General features: G+C 36.9%; 1 protein-coding gene across 1 annotated transcript; it reads left to right on the forward strand.

Moving 5' to 3' along the window:
- The first annotated feature begins 370 nt into the window (after positions 1 to 370).
- Positions 371 to 26,824, forward strand: LOC149546186 (uncharacterized). The gene is made up of 2 exons (XM_089791046.1): positions 371 to 1,605; positions 24,797 to 26,824. The coding sequence occupies exon 1, from the start codon at positions 1,030 to 1,032 to the stop codon at positions 1,597 to 1,599; it is 570 nt and encodes a 189-aa protein (XP_089647172.1). The 5' UTR covers positions 371 to 1,029; the 3' UTR covers positions 1,600 to 1,605; positions 24,797 to 26,824.

Consider the following 26,824-nt stretch of genomic DNA (forward strand, 5'->3'; position numbering starts at 1 on the left):
CTCACTCCAATCTTACACAACAAAAATATTCTATACAACTTTAACCATTAAAATTCTAACTATAGTAATAAACTCACACAATTAAATATAAAAAAAGTGCATCTCATGAATGCAATATATCCTACCATAAGAAAAAAATGACATCTCATGACTTACCATAAGATAAACTAATAATAATAATTAATTGTACTTTAAATATAACCTTTATTCTAATTATACCATGTTTTTAAACTTAAAAGTTAAAAACATTAATTCATTTATCATAAAACAATTATCAGTAATTTTTTATATTTTTTTAATTATCAGTAATTTTTTATATCTTTTTACTTCACTATATTTTCCTATCTGGTAACTCATTAACTCATTTTTTTGGGTACATAGGCCTAGTTCAACGTTAACAAGGAGGGATCGTTGGAAGAACAAATTCTTAGCATTACAAATTTTCTTTGCACAAACACGTCCTTTTTGACCGAGAAAACTATGTGTTGTTGCAGCAGCTTCCATGTAGTGCCGCAAGCAATCTGTTGTTGCAGCAGCGTTCGCCCATTTCATTTTTATGACAATGTTTTCTCTACAGAAGCTCGTTCTCAGAGCCTCTTTTCACAGTTTGCCTCCTCCAAACTCAACATGTCCGAGGCCGAGATCGCTTGCGAGTCATTTGCACAACCTTCGAACTCTTTGCAACGAGGAGATCATTCATTTGTTAATGAACCACGGCTGTACTGAATCCCAAGCTGCCACATTAAGGTTTCAACACCACCTTATCTGTTGTACCGAAACAATATTGGAACCTAAGCTCAGACTAATGGAAGATTTCGGTTTTGTGGGTCAAGATCTGGCCAAGATCTTAACAAGAAATTCATACTTTATGAGCAGTAGCCTCAAGTACACCATTCTTCCAACGATGGAGTTTATGAAGAATGTATTTCAGGCCCAGGATGTGCTCGTGAAAGCTCTGTTAAAAGCACCAAGACTTCTGAGTTGTAGCTTGGAGAAAACGCTTAAGCCCTCGCTTGCTTTTTGGGAAGGATGGGGTTTTTCTGGGACGGAGCTCGTAAGCTTCTTACAGTTACGCCCAGATGTTCTCACACGAACGTCTCTAGCCCCGCAAAAGCGAATCTCATCAACAAGATTGGCGCCGGCAAAACGAGCAAACGCTACAAATATAGTGTAGCCATTGTGGCTATGAGTCGCGTGGAAACGTTAGAGGCCAAGGCAGAGAACCTCAGACTCTGCGGACTCAACCATGAAGAAACCTGGCAGCTACTGGGAGCTTCCCCTCTACTATTCTGTTTGTCTATGGAAAATGTTAGGGAAACAATGAATTTTCTGGTTAATAACATGCAGATCCCTGCAAATTATGTACTGAAGAACCCTATGATTGTAGCAGGCAGTTTGGCGAAGACTTTGAGGCCCAGGGTTTTGGTGTTGGAGAAAATCAAAACCACCAGTGACGCCAACTGGGCTCTGTCGACGGTATTGGGGATGACAGAGGCAAAGTTTATTAACAAGATTATAAAAGAGCATCCTGAATCTAAAACACTGTGGACAATTTATGAAAGTGCCGTCTCTAGTGCCTCCAAGCCCTCAAAGAGCTGAACTAAGGTATGCAATCTTAACCTTGAATCATTTTGAGTAAGCCGATTGCGATTGACGCAATCTTCAGTTTGATATAATTGGTGAACATTTAATACAAAGAAGTTTTGTTACTTCTGAAATTATCTGTTACATTTTATTACTATGTTCGAAACCGGAATTGTGTAAGTCATAAAAATGAACAGAGAAATGAATTCAAAATATAAATGAAGATGAAACACAATTACACAGAATTTTTTTATCGTGGTTACGTCCAGACTCAACTTACTATATTATTGAACAATCTCTGAATACACAATACATGACTGTAGAAGTCATTTATAAAAAGTACAAGGAGTACGAAGAGCTAAGAGGGACAGTCATGACTGTTGGGCTTCATATCCCAACGATCTTCCCGTAAAGTCCAACCGGTAGAGCATTCCCTGCCTCCCATTTCAAATTTTAGAAAACCCGGAAAATCCAACCGGTACAGCATTCCCTGCCTCCCATTTGAAGTTTTAGAAAACAAAGAGACCTTGAGATGGTCTCAAGATTGCCATACTTTGCTTCAGCACACTGCAAATTAGTCTTCTCCACATTTTACAAACTTGATAAAATATAGCAAACCTATTACAAGCCCATTCCAATTTTCTAAATGAAAATTATTAAAATCTTTTTGAGTTGGCAGCCTTTCAAACTCCTCATGAAATTCTCTAAATGGGGCAAAAGGGAAAGAAACATATCTTGCCTTGCCCAACTAAAATTATCTGTTCCAACTTCCATGGTGTCCACAACATCGTCCGCTCGAAAATTAATAAATGCAAAACTACATAACCTCTCCGTGCTACTGTCATTTATAATGACATCATTTGTTATATTTTCAAAATACTTGCTAAAATCATCTTCTAATATGACCAGCTCTGACTTTTTGACTTCCTCCAAGCAGTCATCGATGCCATCTCAACAATGGTCTTGCCCATTTCATCCTCACTTGGGCATCTATTCATTTGTCCATTCACCTGTTCCACTGCTGCAAGAGCCTCCATTGGCCACACCATTTTCCCATGCTTCCCAGCGGCAGTGATGTCCAGTGTCAAGGCATTACAAATTCTGAGCAGATTGTTGTCGAGAGTTTCAGATGTCTGGCTCTCATAGGCCTGGTTCAAAACCCCACTCACCACAATCACCATTTGCTCTGCCAAATCATATGACTGTTGGGCTGACGTTTTGGATTGGCTAGAGCATGAAGTATCATGGGCTGGAAATATTTGGAATTAAGTGGGAAAGGAGTTACTCGATGTTCAATTGTTGACCACCGTGTGCTGGTGTGTAGCAAAGCACGTGCCTGGGATGTGGGAAATATTCCCATCATGAGCTTCTTCAGAGGAATTGTCTAATGTGTGGGTTCACAGTATGGGATACAAATGATTCTCACCATGGTCTGCAGACTGTGGGACAATACCCTGCATCTTGTGCACTTCACCATCAACATAGGGGACAATATCAATTGAATTTGAATCGCCAAACTGCCATCTAAACAATGGTGGCTCTGTCATGTTAGTTTCCACGGGGGTAATAATTGTCGCTAGTAAGAAGATGCAGTGTTGCCTAGATCAGTGCATGTCGAGTCGACAAATTGAAATCGTGCGTCTCCAGTTAACATACTAGTAGAGTAGTCCCCAACGTAATTGTTTGATTTTTCCATCACTGAGGTCTGCAAGTCCCGTGGAGTTTCTGTCAGATGAGGATGAATCTCTATGGGAAATGTGTTGTGCAAGCAATCAGAAGAATGTGGGCAATCAAGCGCATTCAACATCTAAATGCTTGGTAAAATTTTGAGGATTGAAGAATGTCTCTTCCACAATGCCATGCTCTGGCCTCTCAATGGCCTGGCCTTTCCAATCCTCTTCTGGACACTTTTCCAACTTTTTATTTTCTCTTTGCCGAACACCTCAGCTCTATGCCAAATAGGCATGGCTCTCTTGAGGTTTGAATCATTATTCCATCGCTTTCGCTCTTTCTCATCTGTCTCTTTATCTTCTTGCACAGAGAAAACTGCAATTAATGCATTTGATTCTGCTTCTACTTCTGCAATCTGCAACAATAAATCATCAGAGTTCTTATTTTCTACCATGCCATAGGCTTCTGGATAATTCACAACCTTGAGCTCTTGGTTCTCTCTGGCCTCCTTGAGCTCTATAATCTCCGCACTCTGTAGATCTTCAGTTGCCTGGCACCTGGAATTTTCTTGTGATTCCTTTTCACCTAGAGGAAACTCTATCTCAGCAAGTCATACATTTTTGCAAGATAAAGGTCCTCTGATTTGCTCTTCCCTGTATTCTCTTTTTCCTGAAACATAATTTCTTTTGAAAACTCCCACTCTTTTTTAAAGGTATCTTTCTCAATATTCATTTGGTGACACAAAAGAACTTATAGCGCATCAAAAACAACTCATCTGTCAATATGAAATTTTCTTCCTTCAACCTCATAAATCTTTCTTCTTGGTACTCCTCTGTTTTATAAACATCAGCTTCATCAACTTCACCCTTGCTTTCTTCAACATCTTCATCTTCAGCCTCAACTTCATCCTCACTTGCTTCAGCGTCCTCCTCCTCAGCGGAATCCAATTTTTCAAGAAATTCTTCAATGAAAAAATCAGTATCACCATCATCTTCCTTCATCTTTGCTTAAGCCAAACTTGGCTTTGATATCAATTGTAAGTAATAAAAATGAACAAAGAAATGAAATAAAATTATAAAAATATAAATGAAGAAGTGTTAGGATTTAACCACGGACATAAATAACAATTACATGCAAATATAAACAATAGCAGAAAACAATAGATCACACAGAAGAGAACACAAGACACCAAGATTTAACGTCGTTCACCCAAAATCTTGGGCTACATCTAGCAAACAACAAGTCCAATATTATTACGATCCAATGATCACAACTTGATCACAATATGTAATCCCTTACAGCTCAATACCGCCGCAAGAAGCAATTTTCGCAGCACACCTTATGAAACAATCCCTAACCTTAAGCCCTTTTATAAAATTATTTTTGCTGCTTTAGGGTTAAAATTAGTTACAACATGTCGGCTATAAATTGACGAATAAATAATAGCCAATTGGCAAATATTAGCCCAATTTTTTTTCAGGCCGATGCCCTGAATCTTAAAGAATTTATAAAGTATGTATAGTACTTCCCTGATAAGTCACCACAAATAACAATCTCCCACTTGGGGATTGATCAGACTCCACACTAGACAACAATCTCCCACTTGGAGACTGATCCTATAGCAATACTGCTACCACATGGGGCTCCCACTGGATCAAATCACCTTGGACTATTGCTCTTTTATCCCTGTTCAGTCTAGAAGACCAGCCAAAGCTGAAGAGGAATTCAACTTCTCCCTTGTCACTACCTTTTTAAACATATCCGCTGGATTGTCATCTGTATGTATCTTGTCCAACTTTAACTGTCCATCATCTAAAACTGACTGAATGAAATGGTATCACAACTGTATGTGTTTTGTCTTTGAATGCAAAATGCAAAGCTGAATTCTTTGCAAGATGAATGACACTTTGGCTATCTGTAAACAAATAATTATCCCTTTGAGGGTGTCCCAATTCTTTCGAGAAGAACTGAAGCCATATCATCTCCTTGGCTACCTCTGTAGCAGCAACATACTCGGCCTTTGTAGTGGATAAAGCATTAACTTTTTGTAACCTAGAAACCCAACTCATGGCTGTCCCACCAATAGTAAATACATAACTTGTAGTACTCCGCCTGGTATCAATATCCCCTGCCAAATCTGAGTCAACATATCCTTCTAAATCAGTAGTAGAGCCCCCAAAGTGTAAGCACTTATTAGATGTTCTTCTCAAATATCTGAGAATCCATTTGACTGCATTCCAATGCTCAATTCTTGGATGACTCATACACTTGTTAATGACTCCTACATGTGCAATATCTGGCCTTCTACATACCATCATACATCAAGCTTCTTATAGCTGAAGCATAGGGTACCTTAGACATCTTATCCTCCTCTTCTTGTGTCTTTGGACACATCTCCTTATTTAACTTCAAATAACCAGGTAAAGTTGTGCTGACAGCTTTAGCATTCTCCATAGAGAAACGTTGCAACACTTTCTCAATATAATCAACTTGAGATAAAATCAATTTCCTATTCTTCTTATCTCGGCAAATCTTTATACCAAAGATTTGTTTCGCTGCCCCCAAATTCTTCATAGTAAATGCATGTGCTAACTGGCATTTCAACCCCTTAATGTGATCCATGTTAGACCCATCTACAAGCATATCAACATATAAACATAAAATAATATAGCTATCATCATCCAACCTCTTAAAATAAACACAATGATCTGAATGACATCTACTATATCCATGTGCATGTATAAAATTGTCAAATTTTAAATACCATTGCCAAGGTGCTTGCTTCAAGCCATATAAACTTTTCTTCAATCTGCACATAGAGTTCTCCTTACCTTTGACCTCAAATCCCTGTGGTTGTGGCATATAGCTCTTTATCCAAATCACCATGAAGAATGGTTGTTTTAACATCAAGCTGCTTCAAATGCAAACCTTCAGTAGCCACAATACTTAAAATAGTTCGAATAGAAGTCATTTTAACAACAGGAGAGAATATCTCATCAAAATCAATGTCTTTTTTTTGTGCAAATCCTTTTACAACTAACCTAACTTTAAATTTTTTTTACCTCCATCTTCTTCTTTCAACTTGTAAACCCATTTATTCTGTAAAGCCCTTTTACCTGCAAACAACTTGCATAAATCCCATGTCTTATTTTTTTGCAAAGAGTCCATTTTGTCTTTCATTGCAAACTCCTACTGAATCTTAGTAGCCACCTGCGCAGCTTCATCATAACATTCAGGTTCACCAGCATCAGTAAGTAAAATAGAATACAAAGAAGGAGAAAATCTTTCTGAAGGTCTAATTAGCCTTGTTGATTGTCTAACATTCATTGGTGTGTATGGTATTTGTTATTGCACATCATGAGGAATTGCTGGAACATCTTTTTTTGGAGTATCATCCAACACTACATAATCATCTTCTTTCTTCTCATGTTGCTGCAACAGATCTTTGTACAACACTTTCTCATTGAATATGACATCCCTACTTTTTATAATTTTACGATTTTCAAAATCCCAAAGCCTATAAGCAAATTCATCAATGCCATATCCAACAAATACACATTTCTTTGATTTAGCTTCTAGCTTGATTTTATTTTGAGAATCTATATGAGCAAATGCTTCAGAATCGAAGGTTTTGAGAAAAAAATACCTCACTTTCTTACCAGTGCATGCTTCTTTCGAAATACCACAACCCAAAGGAGTAGAGGGACCTCTATTAATCAAATATATAACAGTATGAACAACCTCTGCCCCCATGTTTAAGGGTAACTCAACATGCAACCTCACGCTCTTTGCGCGCTCCATTATAGTCCTGTTCATGCGATCAAACACTCCATTTTCCTGTGGAGTCTTTAGAACAGTTTTTTTTCTACGAATACCATCAATGGAGCAATAATCTTCAAATTCATGACTGCAATACTCACTACCATTATCAGATTTGAGACATTTTAATCTTTTACCAGTCTCATTTTCAACCAAGCATTCCCATTTCTTAAAAGTTTGAAATACATTAGATTTCTGTCAAAGGAAATAAACCCATACTTTTCTAGTTGCATTATCAATAAATGTAATATAATAATAAAAGCCACCAAAGAAAGATACCTGAGCCGGACTCCATACATCTGTATGCACAAGTTCTAATCTTTCTCTTTTCTTTTCCTTCCCAATCTTCACAAAACCCACTCTCTTCTGTTTTCAATACACACAAATTTCACAGAAATCCATATTAACACATTTTAGACCTGGTAAAACTTTCTTTGAATGAAGTACTTTCATACCTTTCTCACTCATGTGCCACAATGTTGTATCAAAATCTACAACAGCTATTTGTTCTCCCTGCTCAACAGCAGCAACTGTTTCTGAACATTCATTTTTCTCTGAAACAATTGAAGTAGAAGGAACAATATGACCTGTACAAAGATATAAGGTGCCTACTTTCACACCTCTTGCTACTACAAGGGAACCTTTTGAAACCTTTCAATTTTTATCATTAAAAGTAATTACACAACCCTCATCGCCGAGTTGCTTTGCTGAAATTAAATTCCTACTCAGCCTTGGAACACGTCTTACCTCATGTAGTAGCCAATGATTCCCATTCTGCAACTTAATCTTAACTTTTCTCCTTCCAACAATTTGACAGAGTTCATTATCTCTCAATTAAACAAGCCCAAAATCCCCTTGGGCATAATCAATGAAATAACCTCTATGAGGTGTCACATGAAACGAAACACCAGAATCTAAAACCCATGAATCATCAACACTTTCTAAAGATAGAAACAAAGCATCCTCTTTGGATTTGTTACATACCACATTTGCTTCCTTGTCTCCATGTTGTTTTTCCTTTTCATTTTTCTTCGAGTCCAACAATCTTTCTTCTTATGCCCTGGTTTTCCACAGTACTAGTAATCATTTGGTCTTCTTGATTGAGACCTCTTCCCTTTTGACTTGCCTCTTGATTTTCCATGATTTCTAGAATTACTTCATTTCTCAATCATTCTGCCCCGACTTTGTGCGTTCAAAGCATTTCCAGATGTAGATTCGCCTGAGGTTTTCCTACGAGTTTCCTCACTCAAAATAACATCGATCACATCATCATATTTTAGAGTATTAGATACAGAAATGGAATTACTCACAACCATTACCAAGCCATTCCAATTTTCAAGCAAAGAACACAAAATCAAGAGAGCCCTAATTTCTTCATCAAAATTAATACCCACAGAAGATAATTGACTAGTAATAGTATTAAATTCGTATTAATGATTTGCAACAGATCCACCTTCTGCCATCTTCATATTAAATAAACGCTTCATGACAAATATTTTGTTTGAAGCCTTTCATACAATTTCACTAGCTTTCCATCAACTCTTCTGTCTTCGTTTTTGTAATATTAAATGCCACCAATGGTGTTAGGCATAATCAAATGCTTCCAAGTGCCTTTCTATCTAGAAGATCCTAGTTGTCATTTGTCACAGAGCCCTGATTCTTGTTTTTTTCCTTCCAACGGCTTCCATAAATCCTTCTGATAAAGATAGTCTACTATTTGTATCTTCCATAATTGAAAGTTTTTCCTATTAAATTTGTCAACCCGCAGCTTACCCTCGTTTGCCAACGCTCCCACTCAACCGTAAGACTTTCCTGCAGAGGATAATTGGAAAAAGAAAAGAAAAGAAAAACAAAAAAAAACCTCGCTCTGATACCACTTGTTAGGATTTAACTATGGACATAAATAACAATTACATACAAATATAAACAATATCAGAAAATAATAGATCACATAGAAGGGAAACAAGACACCAAGATTTAATGTGGTTCTCCCAAAATCCTGGGCTATGTCCAACAAACAACAAATCCAATATTATTATGATCTAGTGATTACAACCTGATTACAAACTGTAATCCCTTACAGCTCAATACTATCACAAGAATCAATTTTTGCATCACACCTTATGAAATAATCCTTAACCTTAAGCCCTTTTATACAAGTATTTTTGCCGCTTTAGGGCTAAAATTAATTACAACATATTGGCCATAAATTGGTGAATAAATAATAGCCAATTGGCGAATAGTAGCCCAATTTTTTTTATGAAGTATGTATAGTACTTCCTTGATTGGTCACCACAAACTAACAAGATGAAACACAAGTATATAGAAAATTATCGTGGTTCACCACAACTGTGGCTATGTCCACACTCAAGCAAGGAATTACCATATTATTGAACAATTTCTGAATAGACAATACATGACTGCAGAAGTCATTTATAGAAAGTTAAAAGAATATGAAGAGCCAAGAGGGAGAAGGAACTGTAACCATTGGGCTTCATATCCCAACAAATTGTGCTAGTGCAAGGAGTGAGCAGTCATTCATAACTCCAGAAAACAAGTTTTCTAGCCCATAAATGTTTACATAAGTTGTAATTATTACTTTGATGTAGTAACATTTACAACAGCGAAGTCGGTTCTTCAAGAATACACGATGATGAAACCAGTAGACCAAAACACTAGGGTTTTGCATTTGCAGTGGAAATTCGTCAATGATGACATCAGAAAACATTATTAGTTGGAAGTCAGCTAATTAATGGTTTAAAGCCGAAGTTTGGTACTTAGCCTGATCAAGTAAGTTTCAAGCTTTGGCCCTATAAATTAAAAAATTCTATGTTTATAGAAATTAGAGTTTTATCGTTTTCAATTGTGTTTATGCAACTTCCCACGATTTAATTTCAAAGAACAGGTTGCTGTGTTACATTTGGCAGAAATTGCTCATGATTTAATGATTTCCTGAGGGCTTAAATTTTTTAAGAAACTGCTGCTAAATAAATGAATGCTGAAAATGATGACGACTTTCTTAAGTTTTAGTTTAAGGGTTTTCAATAATGATTTTGACTTTTTGAAACACAGCTGTCCAAGTTTGATTGAACTTCAGAAAATCAAAACTTCTAAAAAAAACCATAGAAACGTAGGAGAGTGCAGGTTTCTGTCAAAATTCAAGATTTGATTGAGTGAATGCGACAAATGCATGATCTCAGGTCTTTGAGAGTTGAAAGTTGATCTCAGATTTTAACTTTTTGCAAGTTTACCACAAATCCATCATCTCTCAAAATCATGTTTTTTTCCTTGTTACCCTAAATTTGGGGTAGGCTGATTCTGATGGGTTTCAGAGGTGAAATTTCTTTCACACTTTTTGGATGGCAGTAAAAATAATATATAAACAACAAAAGATTAATTTTTGAACATTAAGCATAGACGATAGTACAAGAGTTGCAATTTATCATTTGTGTAAATGGTATGAGTAAAAGAAGCTCAAATTCATGCGTAGTTGATGCAGGGACATCCACGTGGAGGTAGCCGCGTAGAGCTTTTTAATAATCATTCACTCCTACATTACAACTTTGACTATATTTAGCATGGTGTTGGTAAACAGATTTGTTCTTTTAAATTATAACTCTTGAGTGCCCAAACTTGGAACAATATCTGGTTACAAACAGTTGAAAAGTCACTTATGGATGAATTGGCTTTTCTCTGAATTGGTAGGTACAGCTCCCTAGAATAGATTTGTAATGAATTATGATTTTCTCCTAAACTAATTCGGGGTATGTTCTTAACCTGAGAACAGAAGAGGTAGAACCAAGCTAGACCTAAATAGAATCTAACTCAGGCAAGTAAAAATTTCTGAATATCTAAACAAGTTTATGAATCCACACATCTTATGAATTCACAAAGCTTAACTGAGTAATAACTAGTGCAGAGCTAAGTTAGAACTAGGTTAATATGAATCTGAACTGCAATTAACAAATGAAGATTGCTGAAGGGATCTCTCTTTGAATGAACAATGACACTACTTATCACATCCATTCGCTGTTTTGAAACAAGGGAATGAAACTTTGTTCTTTCCTTTCTTCAATTCAAACAAAAGAGAAAACATATGACTAAATCTAATAGAACTGGAACATAAAATAATTGATATAAAATACCATTCAATTGTCCCTGCAACATAAAGTATTTCACACCAAAAATTCGCTGACCTTTTGTTAATCTTTCAATCTCATACATATACAATTTTGAGATGACCGTTACAATGGAAGGTCAATCGGTTCATCTTCTCAAGATTGACAAATGGCAAGGCACCAATTTGTTACATTTCAATAATTACAAAGGAAAACAAAAGAAAAGGCAGAATGTGAATCACTTCGACTTCTTCCCCTTTTCTGCTTTTGCTTTGTAGGCCTTGGTGGCAACTATGATTGGGATGAGCTCTTCATGCCTAGGCATGTGGATATTGGTATACCTTAAGAGCCATTTGGAATGCTTTCCGGCTAACTCCTTTACAACATTTAGTTGATTTGGTAGTTCCTTTGTGGCCACGTGTATGCATCCGCTAAGTGCCTGGAGTTCAACAACCTTGTTTTGACTACAGGAAGATATATCAAACAAACTATCTAAAAATTTGGAAAAGTTCTCCTTCATGACGTTGATTCCAATAAGTGCTTTTCCTTGGCTACTAGTCTGGGAATCTGTATGTAATCCCTTCATAAGTTCAAATCCTTTGTCTTGTGTCTTCTTCACTTTATCCTCTGTTTCTTTAAGCCCTTTCTCTGTGGACTGGATCATCTCAGTCTTAAACTGCATGCTTTGAAGCCACTCGAACAAAGGTTTGTCTCCCTTTGGCAAGATTTTTGCCTCAACCACTTCCTTGGCCTTCATCTGGATGATCATTTTCAAGAGGGAGATGCAATCATCACACTTCACCCTTTCTCCAGCCAGAGTATTGCTATTTGATATAATGTTATCTATTTCTATTTCCAACCTTAAGATAACATTACCAATCTTTTCTACAATAGTGGCTCCTTTTGATTTGAGCTTCTCAATCCATTCTTTACCAATCTGACCAAAATGCCTATCTTCTTGGAGTTGGGAGATGAGGGCCTAAACTTCAGCAGCAGTAGGATTTTTGGTCACTGGTACCCCAGAGATGGCTGCCAATGGAGTGACTAGCTGTTTGATGAACTTATTCAATTCTTCTATTTCAGCTTTCATTTTGGTCTTGGACAACTTTAGACTTTCTAACTGCCCCTCAATCACCTCGTTGGTTGACTTCCACAAGCTAACTTTGGTGTCATGCCTAGCTTCTCCAAGATCCACAGAGTGTAGAGTAAAATCATCAGTAGTCATGTCCTCAATCTTCCCTCCTTTGTTGGGCTTGGCGATCTGCATTGTCAGGTGACTTGTTTTTGGATCTTGCCCAAGTATGGACAAGGTTTTTTGCTTCTTTACTCTTGTCAATGCAGAGCCAGAGCGGATTGCGAGAGATACAGTATCTTTAGCAGAAGTGCTCTCATCTTTCCTTTTCCTTTTCCTCTCCAGAGTATCCTCCAACCAGGAGTCAGTACCTATCACCTTGGAGGCCGTCTCGAGTGATTCTATACTAAACATCTTCCTTTTAGCTGGAGTGGTTGTCATAGCAGCCGAAGAGAAAGGATTTTTGGATCTCAGGAGATGAGCTTAGAAGAACTCTGACCTTTATCTACTTCTAGAGTTTTCTTTGCTGCTTCATCTGACTCAGTAGACTCACTACTGTTGCTCTTTCCATCCCCTAAGTCTACTATCTGTATTGAAGTACCATTTGGTTGCAGAAGTGTAGCACTTGCTGGCGGAACGGGACTATGATGAGGAGGGGGAACTGGAGTAGTATGGGGAGAAGGAATTGGAGAAACGTGAGGTGATGGAATTCGTGTGACATGGGGGGATGGAATTGAGGCGGCCGTGCTATCCTTCGGCTCCTCCATCTTTTCTTTAGCATCAGTCTGGGTTCCAATGACTGGGAGGGAACCATCATGACAGGTCTTGGCTATGGGGACATTCTTGTCCGGAGGTTGATCACCTCCACCTGAAGGTTGAGCTGGTCCTTGAGTGGCAGCTATTGTTATGCCTGGTGTAGCACTCAGAGATGAGGAAGGTGTTGCAGTTGCTGGAGAAGCTTGAGTGGTGGTACCTTTGCTTTGGCTCCTCTTGGTTGTCCATTCAACCCATTTCCCCGTTCTCTTGATGATCCTGGCCATCATGATATCAAAATTCTCCTCAACATCTACATAAGGCTCTGAACTGATATGAATCCCCCATAACTTAGTTAAATATGTATTACTATACATATTTTGGCCATCGTCTTCCAAGCCTTCTACATCAAAGTTGATACCATGTGTTTTAATCTGCTCCACTGTGAGCCTAGTGAAAGCACGATCTCTGCTTTCAAGCTCATCTCTACAGTCTGCCCAATAATCTTCGACAATGGTAACATGTTTGATCACGCTCCCAATCTGCAACACATCTCTTGCATACCCATTTGGGTCGAACATAGGTCTTACGACCTCATATGCCTCCAATTGATATTTAGTCTCGAATGCATTGAGCATATTTTTCGCATCAGAGCAAGACTCGCAATTGTAAGCTCCAACCTTCATAGGGAATTCATACCCTTTCTTCTTCAAGCTTGCGCTCAGCACGTTCACTTGGATCGCTTGCCTCACGATCATATCGCTCGGATACCTGGGCAGCTTCAAAAGAGATCCATCGAAAGCTGCAAGACGCAAATATGAGAAGGATGAGAACTGAATAAAATAGCTACCAAACTGACTAATGGCCGCCACTGCCTTCGGGCTGAACCTTCTCTCTGGGCATCCTTGGAGTTCCCTGCAAATTCTCATTGTAAAGGCGTCATTAACCTTGACATATTCTGCATAACTATTCTGCAATTGCAAACATGGATAGAACTCATAGCTTTTCACATCATCAGAAAAGTTCTCTATTCTGGGAAGGCATGGCCACAATTGTAGAGAAGCTTGTAATATCCTCCCCTATTTTTTTCCAAATAAAGAAACTTGCAAGCTACTTTATGATATCAATTAATTTGCTTAATAACTCAACATAGCATTTTTGTCAAACACTTGGCACACATACTACAATATATAGGAAAATCTGAAACTTCTTATTTGCTAATTAAATATTGATTTTTGTCATGTAAATGTGCTCATACAATTGTTTAACATGCTGCGACAAATATCAGTCTCGTATTCAACAACTACAATGCAAAAAGTATAAAAATTTGACAAAAGAAACCTGGAATTAGTTGCTGTAGTATTTTTGCAGATGTAGTTGGCAACCTACCAAACCCCCAAATCAGCAAGAATAAACAATAAACTTGTTGCAAATATTGTTCACGCACTGTAGCAAATTCACTATTCATGCACACTGTAGCAACCACTATCCACACGCACTGTAGCAAAACACTATTCATCCGCACTGTAACAAAACACTATTCAAGCGCACTGTAGCAAAACACTATTCATCCATATTGTAGCAAAACACTAAATGAAACCCAGTATGTTTGGAAACACCGTTAATCCTCTTGACTGTGTCTTTCAACAGCGAAGAGAATGCTAGCAAAGAAGGATTCCGTTCTCCAAACCCGATAATCAGATATCCAGCAACATAACAATAATCTTCATCCAATCATACTAAAAAGAAGCTCTTCCATTTCTTTTATAGTGTTCTCACAAGAGCTCAATCCTTCGTTTTCTCAATGTGGGATAAAACATAACTCCCTTTATGTAACTTATGTCTCCAATGTGTTATAAAATAAAGGGGACTCTTTTAATTTAAATATTTTTCACAAACTATAGTTTATGTATTAATAAAGTTAAATATTTAAATTTAACTTTATAAAATAGCTTTATCAATGCATAATAAATTTTATCAATGATAAACAAGTCTTCTTGTCGATTTTTAAACAATTACCATCGACATACCGCTGCCATTGGATGTTCGACCATGTCCAAGATGACTTACTATAAATAGTAAGTATGCCCAAAGTTGCTTCAAAACCTCTCAGAAAGACTTGCAACTGAAACTATCTAGGCCAAATGGCCTCTAAGTCCCTTTAATGTCCTGGTTAGCCTACGGGACCGTGGGGAAATAGCCTAACGACAACATCATGCTATGAATGCTAAAAAGGGGACATTACAAAGGTAGCATATAAATAAGAAAAGAAGACATATAAAAGGTGTTGTAAAACTTCGCGGTGCTAAGGGCTCTAGACAGATGCTCACTTACCTCATAAGCCCAATCAACATACTGTGTGTCTGAACAGATAATTTGTACCAGAAAGAAATACTGTTCAACAAAATTAAGTGCTTCTACCTCACCTTTCAATCTCTACAAGAGAACCAGAATGTCTACGATCTTAGGCTTGAGATCAATGTCGAATAGAGTTTTAGGAACCTTACTTTTGGCGCCTCGTGGCTTTTGAAACCAAGATCTCATAATTTCTTTTCTCCACACCATTTTCTTCAAAGAGAACTCAGACATTGCTCCTCCTACTGTTAACTCAGAAAACTCTTCCTGTTCTAGAACTTAGAGGCAATTTACTACAGTTTGCCTATCGATAGAGATTAGAACTGTATGATTAGGCAGCAAAATTTGTCTAGTATCTGGGTTGTAGTGATTTATGCATTCAACAATCAACTCATGAGCTTGAATTGCCACCAGAAACCCAGCTGCCTCCACTAGCCCACTTCCTTGGAGCGTCTCAGTTATAGGATGAATTGGCTCCGACCTCAACCTCCTTTTAAAATCTTGCATGCCATAGAAATAGAGTAAGGTATCTGTGAAAGTTTGCAATGTGGATTTGATCCCATTAAGTCCGTCAAACCCAACAAATCTGGTTGCCATTCTATCTGAGGTAGAAGTAAATCGAAACTTTGAACTCGAAGGAAGCGCAGAGGATAGAATTTGCAAGTTTAAGAGATTTGAAAACGTTGTGCAATTCAAAAGCATAACAGTTCAAAAAAAATCAGTAATTTGAAAAACTGTTATGTTTCCCTCTATATAGAAATCCTAATTCACTCGTTAACCTTCAAGATCTGCGCTACATGAATGAATTAAAGGATAAATCCGTTGGATTAGTAAATGCGTGAGTTTCTAATGAACATTTCCATGTCTTTTCATTGTTTCCGTTGGCTTAATGGTAACTTTCCTTTATTTCATACTTACCTTCTTGTTTTTCACCTAGTTCTGAAAAATTAAGAACAGAGTACTCTGTAAGGAAATATCCGCCCAGCCAGATTCTGCTCACTACACTTTTCCAACTGCGATTAGCTTGTTTCCATTATCATCTTAAGGTGTCTTACGCGCAATTTGTGTGCCCAATTTGCTTACAAAGTCAATTTTTTCATGAATGCGAAAAGCCACCTCTATGGGTTGAAAACCCGCCAAGGAGAAGGCGATTTCCGTTTTTCTGCCTATGCTTTTGTTTTCACTTTATCCTTCAAGTTAGTGTGCCTTTTAGTTTTGGAAAAGCTAAAAGGGACTGCGAAAGTCGAAGAGGGGCCCACTTACTTGTTTTTCTCATTTACAAATGCCTTTAGCAGAAAATTGACTTCATGGGTCGAAAGCTCGCCGTGGAGAAGTCATTTTAGAGTTTTCCGCTTAAGGTAATTTTGAGCACCATGATGAATCCCGAATGTTTTCCAAGGTGGAATATTGTGATGAAAATAAGGCTTATCCATAAAACAACTCATTCCCTTCTTGCTTTAGTCTGCAATCCACATTTGTTAACCTCTACGGAAAATCACCTTCATGGGTTGAAAACCCACCGAGGAGAAGGCGATGTTTGATTCTTCGCAAGCTTCATTTTTTTCATTTATAAATCATGATAAGCCATGAACATGTCCATCATTGAAAATAACTTTGTGAATTGCAAGAATCTCCATCGAATTAGGTTCTAGACTACCCACAAACTCACGACATTGAGGAAAAACCCACCCGGCCATGTGATGCAAGAGAAGGAAAAAATGGATAATCCGATGGAGAAAGAGAAACTTCATACCTAAGAAAGAAAGACTAGACCTAGACATACCTAGACCAAACTAAGACACAAAATTTTCCACTTTGCAAAATGGGTACATGATGAAAAGTGGTAGGGTAATACAGCATGGAAGTAAGTGATACTTGTTTTTTTTTTCGCATTCAAAGCATTTTCCCTAGGAGTTATTTTTGGAAATATGCAGGAGAGTAGGGGCAGGTTTTGAGGAAAATTTTGAAGGTTTTTTTTGAGAGAATTTGAAGGGTTTTTTTGTACGAAGGGTTCTTTCTTTATTTCAGGTCTGATATGTCTGTTTTGGGAAAGGGAGTGGTATTTTGTGGCAGGTCTGTAAAATCAAAATCAGACGAAAATGTTGTAAATCCAAGCCAATAGACTATCACCATTTTTTAATGCAAATTTGTTTTGTGTTTTAATAAGGAATTCTGAAGTTTGCCACATTAGTCTGCAACTCTGCTGTCCATTTCCTTTTATTTTGTTGTTATATATTTTAGATTTGTAAATATTTTGAGTGTTAATTGAGATAGGTAAGAATGGGGTTCTGCACTCCTTGCAAGAGTTATACTGGTGTTCGAGATTTGTATCAGAGAAAATATTAGCATTTGTATTTGTTGTGAGGTTTTCACACCATCGCCCCAAAATTTTGGGAACCCCCCTTTTTTTGATTGCCTTGACAAATTTTTGGATTGTCCAACAATTTTGAGTTTTGAAAATTTCACTTCTTGGCACCTACAGGACAAATGTAGGGAGGCTTAGCTTATTTTCACCCGGCTTCGCGTGATTTTCTAGAGTCACCAATTTCATCCTTAGGCCAAACAAATTCAAAGTTAATTCCAACTTAGTAGGATAAAATTGTGAATTTTGTAATTAGACATTTTCTTCTAAAAATTTGGATATAATTGTATAAATTTGGATAATTTTCAAAAGATGAAATTTTTGTTAAATTTGGTCTTTTGGAAAATCTTAATTATTTTTTGGTGAAGAAAATTAATTTTTGTGATGGTGAAGTCAAATTGCAAAATCGATTTTTAGGCTCTAGAGAAATAATTTTATTTGTGTTAAAATGCTAAAATTGGTTACCAAAATCGATTTGAATTAAAATTGCAAAAGTTGGCTTTAAATGGATTAAATTGCCTTGAAAACTTTTTTGCCATTTAATGAAATTAGTAATTTAATATTGAAAAATGGCTTTGGCTAGCCAAAATCTAATTTTAATGACATATTAATTACTAAATTTTTATTAAATGGAAATGTTCAACACCTCTAAGGCATTATTTATTTTCTTTTGCAAATTTGGTCCAATTGGCAATTTAAAAAGTCAATTTTCATTTTAGCAAAATTAATATTTAGCTAAGTATTTAATTGTGGGCCATAATTTTTGCTTTAATTATTGTTTTTCTTGCTCCTAGGGTCCAAGTCGGCTAGCTTGGAGAGAGTAAGAAAGTTGGGTATAAGAGGAGGCCTCTCTCCCATTTCCTCCTCACTTCTCACTTCTCCTTCTCAAGGTGTTGGCGATTAAGGAGTAGATCTGCACTCTTCTTGCTTGGCGAATTTTGTGGTAGGCGAAATTTGTGGGAGCCGAAATTTGTGGGAGGCGAATTTTGTGGAAGGCGAAATTTGTGGGAGTCGGAATTTGTGGGGGCCGAAATTTGTGGGGGCCGAATTTTGTGGGAGATAAAATTCTGATTTTTGCAAGAGGCTGCAATTTTTTCCCCAGGTTGGGTAATTTTATTTGGAGGTGAATTGCATGATAAATTTCTAATTTGCAAGGGATTTGAAGTTCTTAAGGTCAAGTCCTAATTCCGAAAAGTTGCTGTAAGATTATTGGTTAAGGTGAATTTTCATCATCTAGAGTTGCAAGGGGTCCTTAAGCTGACATCTTTCTTTTGTTCTAGTCTTAGGATTGCTTCCCTTGGTTCTACTTGCCTTCTGGTTCACCACTCTACCATCTCGTAATCGGGCGATGAGTATGGAGGATGTTAGTGCAAGTAAGAATCCCAAGTGGATGAACACTAAGAAACACAAAGAGGATATGATGCCCAAAACACTCTTCTTCTCGAAAATGAAAAGAATAACCGACACCAATATCGGTACAGTGGACATGATACAGATGAAGGACAGATTAAAAGAAGGACAATCCCCTTTGGCTATTGGTAAAGCCTAAAGGTAATTTCAAATCATTTAGAGTTGAAAGGGGTCCTTGAGCGGATTTCTCTCTTTTGTTCTAGTCTAAGGATTGCTTCCCTTGGTTCTACTTGCCTTTTGGTCCACCACTCGACCATCCCGTAATAGGGCAACGAGCATGGAGGATGTTAGTGCAAGTAAGAATCCCAAGCGGACAAGACTAAGAAAGACAAAGAGGATATGATGCCCAAAATGCCCTTCTTCTCGAAAATGAAGAGAATAACCAACACCAATATTGGTACAGTGGACATGATACGGATGAAGGACAAACTTAAGGAAGGACAATCCCCCTTGGCAAAGAGGATGTCAACGAGACAGATTTTGGATCGAGGTTGGATGAGTTGGAAAAGGTTGCTAACAAGAAGAAGCATTTGGGCACCCTTTCCTCTCTCAATGCTTTTATCAGATTTGCGAAGAAATATGAGAAGGATCACGAAAGGATAGTACAAGCAGCGAGCAGTGTTGCGAAGTTAGCGGAACTCAGGGTGAAGCACACACCTTGTCCTCCTATGGAAGAAGTTAATGAAAGGCTAGCTAAGTTCATTACCTTAGCTAAAAAAATGAAAGAAAAAGGGAAGATTTATATTAGAAGATCATTTGATGTAAAGCCCAAGTGGCAATTTCCCTTTCTTATAGAATAGGACAAGTGTCTATTTCTGATTGGCCACCATTTTGGTGCCTTCTCATTGGTTGCCACTTTTTGCACTTTTTTCATTGGTCCATTGATGAGGTGGTAGCTTTTCATTGGCCGATGGGGTGGCAACCCTAATTAGGGTTTTGAGGATCCAATTTGGATCGTTGATCTTATTTTGATCTCCACCGTCCGTTGTATTTTTGGCCCCTATAAAAGGGCATTTGCTCTCATTTGTAAAGGTTTGGAGAAATTGTTGCGAATATAATACCAAAATTGCTCTCTTTTTCATTGTTGCGATTTGCATGTTGATTAAGAACATTGGGTATTATTGCATGTTTTCTACTTCCACTTAGTTAGATTTCCTTTCAAGTTGTTGAAGCAAATTTTATTTGAAGTTGTTTAAGTGAGAGTAAAGTAGATGGATAGTTGTATGGTAGCATTGGTAAATGTTTGATAGGGATCAATACTAGATCACTAGCACCCTAGCGACTAGTTGGGAAGCCTTGTGTGGTAAACTAGTTTATTATTCCTTTGAATCATTGCACCTGTGGAAGTAAGGCCGTTGGTTAGCTCTCATTAGGTTCGATCCTTGTCCATTTGCTAACCTTCCATTCATAGGAGTAGGAGTAGAATAGTGAGTAGCTGGGTAGTCGAAGTTTAGAGAGAAGCAAGTTAGATAAGTAAGTTAAGTATTGGAGCACATCCGTTCACCTTCCACAACCATCGCTTTCCCATCAACATCATCACTGGTAGACACATCCTCCATCACCACCATCATCAACATTATTTGCCTCCGCACATTTCACAAACTGAGTCACCATCACCTTCATTCCACCAAAGCCTAAGTCATCCTTGAATGAATGGCGTAAGGCTGCCTACGTGATTACCAACAAATCACATCGATAAAATTGAGCGAGTATCCAACGGTGTAAGGAACATTGGAGTTATACTCATGTCTCATGAGCATTAACTTTTCAAGAGAGGAGTTGCATGTTTGATATCCCATATCAAATATTCAATTGCTAATATGTTATGTAAGTGATACAAAACTTGCATCAACAGTATCAGATTCAACAACTCTTACTATGTCTTTACTCTATCTTCAGCACTTCGAAAATTATTCCATTAACTAGGGCATTTCATATCAACACATCCAGAAATCAGGCACTTGTGAATGACCTACAAATCATGGATGCAAGATGCTACGATTCTCACTGTTAAGGCATCTATTAATATATATTTATCATAGTATATCAATATACTACCACTCTTTCATGTCATGTGGTTGGATTCTGCCAACCCTCCTCCAGTCTGTATGCAAGTATGTAATGTAGTCCTACCTGAGTCTAACAATGGAAACCTTTTTCATTTCCTGTTATGGAAGAGTTCTCTACATTGTTGAAACAAAACCTAATTGCAGTCACTTTTTTTTTCACTTCTTGTTTATGTCTTGCTATCATCAAGGAGTGTAAGATATATTTAATCCATCAATGCAGACCAAAAAAGTAAATAGCTATACTTGAAAAGGACATATTAATGCAAAACAAATAGAAACTTGCAAAATATTTTGAGAACACAAAAAAACCCAGCTTTGTAGTAGCTTACTGGCAGCTGTGAACATGCACTTCCATGCATAGTGTCAACAAAGCTTGGGATATTGGCTTCATATGAAAGCAATTAATCTGAATTTGGTTACTAAAGAAATCCCTATCCTAAAATAACTAGCAGTTGCGCAATGTTTTCATGCCAAGCAACCGATAGGTTGTGTTGTTTCTGAAGTGAGGTTGTGCTTTTTTGTAGTGTGGAATTGTGATCACACAGTCAGAAGCTGGGAAAGGAGATTTTGATTTGTAAATTTTCAAATAAGTTTGTTAGGCTTCAAACTGGCACAAATCTGTCAAATAGACTCTATCAATGCCTCACCACTTGCATCCCCCACCTACCCCCCCACTTCCCACAAGAGCTCGTTAATGCGGTGTTCAAAATGGGCGATCTAAAATCAAATCACTGGTACTGCTTATAAATCTCTCTCAACAGTAAGGTGTAAACAATACAAATTAAATTTTAGAATTCATGCTTGACATTCTCAACCTCTAGAACTGAGTAATAATACTTTTCAGATGGTCCTTTAATTTTCTCTTTGAAGGTTTTTGATCTACAATTCAAGGAAAATCATTAAATTAGTTACTCATATGATGTTGGAGAAAACATTAACTATAATTGGAAGGTGCAAACTGGGTAACACTGACACAGACTCGTTATTTATTTTAGAATTCAAATCTTCAAGTAGCATGATCTCAACTTCAAAGGCAGGAAACAGTGCATGTGCACATGATTTATCTTTGCAAGGATCTTGACCATTCATGGGGTTCCATGGATGAATGTATACTGAACCTACAAGGGATTTCCCAATTTTTATTATTTAGACTGATCTTGCATTCGTCATACAATCCAAAGGGCTACTCTAGACACATTATTATTGAGTATCAAATTCCAGTCTATAAGAAAATGGAGAAAGATAGCCTTCCTAAGAACCAGAAGCGATTCCTTAGTTGAGAACACCTATATGTTAATGTTTTGAACCAGAATAAGATGAATGCAATATACAGAAAATGAGAAAAGTCATATGAACAGATGATGACATTATTTACGCTGGAAAATCCTGCTACTCGAGGAAAAAACTCAGCCACACCCAAAAAGATTCTCTTTATTGACTTTTTTTTAAAAGAACTTATAATACTCTTGATCTTTTCACCCTCTTCAATACATGACAATATGCCTATATCTCCATATATAGAACATACGGATATTGCATGACAAATGATTGATTCAGACTTTCTGACTTCATCAGAATTATGACAGAGGCATACTAAAACATCAGAATAGAAACGACAATGTGCTCTGCAATATCCCAATACATAGAAGACAGGATAGTCACATCTAGTTCAATATTATGTGCTCAAGATAATTATAGAAAACAAAAAGTGTCGAACACTGTATCTATAGAACCATGAATACACAATGGAAGCAATAAAGTCCTTGTGCCATTGAGTTAAGAAGAGCAATCAAAGAATATAGAAAAGCTCCACTCAAAAGGAAAATGAAATGACCATTTGAAAAATGGTCATCATTACTCCGCTTGATGATATGAAACAACTGTCATAGAGAGACACTGCCACAGAATGATAAAGTGGCAAATAAAGGAAGTGCTGAGATGGACTGCATGACGCTAGGTCACCAATAAGATATCAAAAGTAATCCATGTATAGGCAATTACATGACATGACAAAACAGGCCACGAAGGAGTTGTATAAGATAGAACTCAATGAACATGAAGCCGTACGAACATGAGGACAGAAATGAAGAGCATGAACAATTGAAGAGGCATCTAAGTTCTGAAATAGCTCAGAGCAAATCATCACAGATATGAATAATTTATCTCGAAGCTGCTAGCATTTCAACACTATACACTGCTGATGCACTAATTGCTGGAAACTGATCATGGAAGAGATCATAATGTCCACTAAGATCGAGATTTTAATCCTCAATCCAAGTTCAGAGGGTTGTTTATACAAGTCATATTTTCGAACTACATCACGACTTCACTACAACGTTGAAATAACATGCTAAACAAATATATAGATGTATCGGCTTTAAGATGGTGAACATGCTAAATTTCAAGATGGAGTTGCTTTATCATTACAAATATTGGGAAATTAATGCCTCGAAAAATAGTGTTAGGGAACATGAAAGAGTAAGCGATGTAACCCGTGGACATTAATGAAATCTGTTAAATATCATTGCAGGTCAATGAGACTATAAAAACCCTATGTTTTCAATGACCTAATAAATGAGGAAAGACTTGTCCCACAATAACATAGCATAAGACATCTCGAAACAACAAAGCTTAAAACTGTGTGCTTGAATGTTGAACACTTACCAATAACATTACAGGAATCGCTTGTTACCCATTTTAAGAATATTTAGAAGATGGTCTAAGAAATCATGCAAAGAATGTGTGTGAGAGTGAGAATAATCTTAATGAATGATGTGAATCTGGCACCTTCACTTGATTAAACATGCTCGAGTATCAAATTCAGTTTATAATGGCTAGTGTTTTAATCACAACAAGAGCTCCAGTCTCTCTCTTTTCTTAAAAATAAAAGATAGATATGTGCCTAGAGCATAGTGTGTGAACATTTATGCGATGGTTTTAAAGCTCGAAGCAGAGTTATGACCAACTATATAACAAGTTTTAAGCATTAGCTCCTTCAACAGATTGTTGAATTGCATTTACTGTGATGGTTATTGCTGTTATCATCCCTGATGCTTCTGTTAGTGGTGGAAGTAATATTCAGATAGGGGCTTTGAAACCCAGTTTGCAAAGAAGTCTGATGCGTTAAATCTTCTGCAAAGTTGGAGAGTAACTGAATTGTTCCAAATGAAAAATCAAAATGTTTATACTCTTTAACATACTTAAAAAGGTTGACAATATAGAAAGAATTGAAAGTTGTTGTACACATCTGATCATTTTAAGATGGTAGATAATGCTATCAAAGAACCTAACCTTTATAGCATCAAGGAGAATTGTCACCTGAAAGTTCCTTGATTATTCTGGTGCATCCAATAAAGTATTTTTTTTAGCAGTGTATAATTTAATTGAAGACTGACTCGACAAAATAATGTGATAAAATCTGAATGGGGATAAATCTGACATTGGCTGAATTGAGAAAGCACTTGTCAACTTTGATGGTGCCAAAGAGGTTAATGAATTTCAGTATGGAATTCCATGCACTGTTTTTATTAATTTGGGAGTTCTCAAAAAATATTTTGATTTTTGTTTTCTCCTGTGGATGCAGATTGAGAATGAAATGAAGTCAAAGGATCTCGATGCAATTAACTGATGTTTCTTGTATTTTTTTACAAAACTGTACATTAAATAGTTCCAATATAAATCTTAACATGCCTCTTGAAACTTGGCTTGTGATTTCATGTTAAGGGCTTCCTCATTAATTTAGAACTGTTGGAGTTGATGAAAGCCAACTCCGAAGATGCCCAAGATCACCTGCATGCGAGAACCTGTCAAAGAGAAGCCAAGGAGAGGAAGAGCATGGAGCAAGGGAAAAACCCTAAACGGACATGAGAGACAATATGTGCAAACACAAGAAGAAAATGTATTTACAATATACACAATGCTTTATGTTATGTTATGACAATACAAAGAGGGAGCCCGCTTATAAAGAGCTCATGGAAGCTTGTAGAACAAGCTGGAAGGTGGTAGAAAATAAGGATGACAACTCAGCACACATCCACAAAAGGTGGAACATGCCAGAAGGGAACAGACTCCCGTGTTGTCAACAACTAACCACTACATGCATTAAATACAAAATATTAAATAAATGCATTTACCTAAGTAAGCTTAAGTAATAGAATAAATAATTAATAAATTAATTATTTACTCTAACACCCCCCCTTAAGTGCAACTTAGGGAAATGCCTTAAGCTCACAAAACTAAGATGAATGCAAAATGGGTCCCGGCAACGAGGCCATGTTAGGTACCCAAGTACAATGCAATAAAATGCAACCTCTGAAAGCAGGGAAAGAGAGAAAACCACGTGGGAAAAACCCTCCCCCAAAAAGAGGTAAGAACCTAAGTAAGCTTAAGTAATAGAATAAATAATTAATAAATTAATTATTTACTCTAACAAGAACTTCATACAACAAATGTATGCTAATACAATTGTTGTAAATATTATCTGATGATTTTGAAAGCTTCAAAATTGCAGTTAAAGTTAATGACAGAATTAATTGCGCTATCAAATAGTCTTTAGAATATACTTTAGGTAACCAGCATAAACAGAAGCATTAGCTGAAGTACATAATTTAGTTTCCTCCAATATTTGGAGCATTTTCGATACTATTTTTTCTGTTTAAAAAGCTTTTTATAAACATCCACCATTAAGTGCATCTCAGCTAAAGCTATATACAGACATGACTCTAAGATAAGACATAAAGTTTACAACATAGTCTTTCTCAAGAAATAAAACAAACAAATGCATCCATAATCTTATTATCTTATTATACCAATAATCAATACAACGTATGCAAACCAAATTATATGCTACCACTTGTACTTTTGGGAAAATTTACCATTTGAAGCTACTCTAGGAATCCCTCACCCTAGTCTATTCATATGATTACAATTGCACCAAATCATTATGTTTGCAAAAAATCACTATGATGGGTTATTGATGACATTGCCATCTTGTACAATTTTATTGAGAATATTTATAGAAAACTACAAATCATTATCACAGGTTTGTTTGATGATGATCCAAATCATAGCTCAGAATGCTTAAGTATTAGCCAAATCCAATTTTAGTGCTTGCAGTAATATCAGACTAAGCTGGATGATCTTGTGTACTACATAGATTGTTATGATCTTGTGTACTACCTAGATTGTTATTAGACTATGTCAAGGTCTACACAGTGGTCCACCACATATCCCACAACAAATCAAGTGGCTCTGGATGGTAAGTAGTCTTATTCCCATTTGTCCCTACATGATTTGAGAGTTTTTCTTTGCATGTTTTGGTGCAAACCTCCCGTGGGTGTGCAACACATTGCTCTGAGGTCCAGGTTTGTCAATTACATGGTGAAGCAGCTTGAAGACAGTTAATAGAAAGTGAAAAGTTACCTCCGGAGGACAACATTAGACCCAACATAATGGACAGTTTCCTTTGCAGCGATGTATATTTCTGTTTACATTTATTTATAGCAACATAGGAATAAGAGGTGTGGAGGTTAGACAGCGATACATCTCTTTTGAAAGAATGCTACTTACAGAATGTTCAGATTAATAAGTACCTTATTGTACTTTTACTTCT

This window comes from Cupressus sempervirens, chromosome 7, assembly GCF_028749045.1.
Source record: "Cupressus sempervirens isolate cs-2001-9-10 chromosome 7, ASM2874904v1, whole genome shotgun sequence".
Classification (NCBI taxonomy): Eukaryota; Viridiplantae; Streptophyta; class Pinopsida; order Cupressales; family Cupressaceae; genus Cupressus; species Cupressus sempervirens.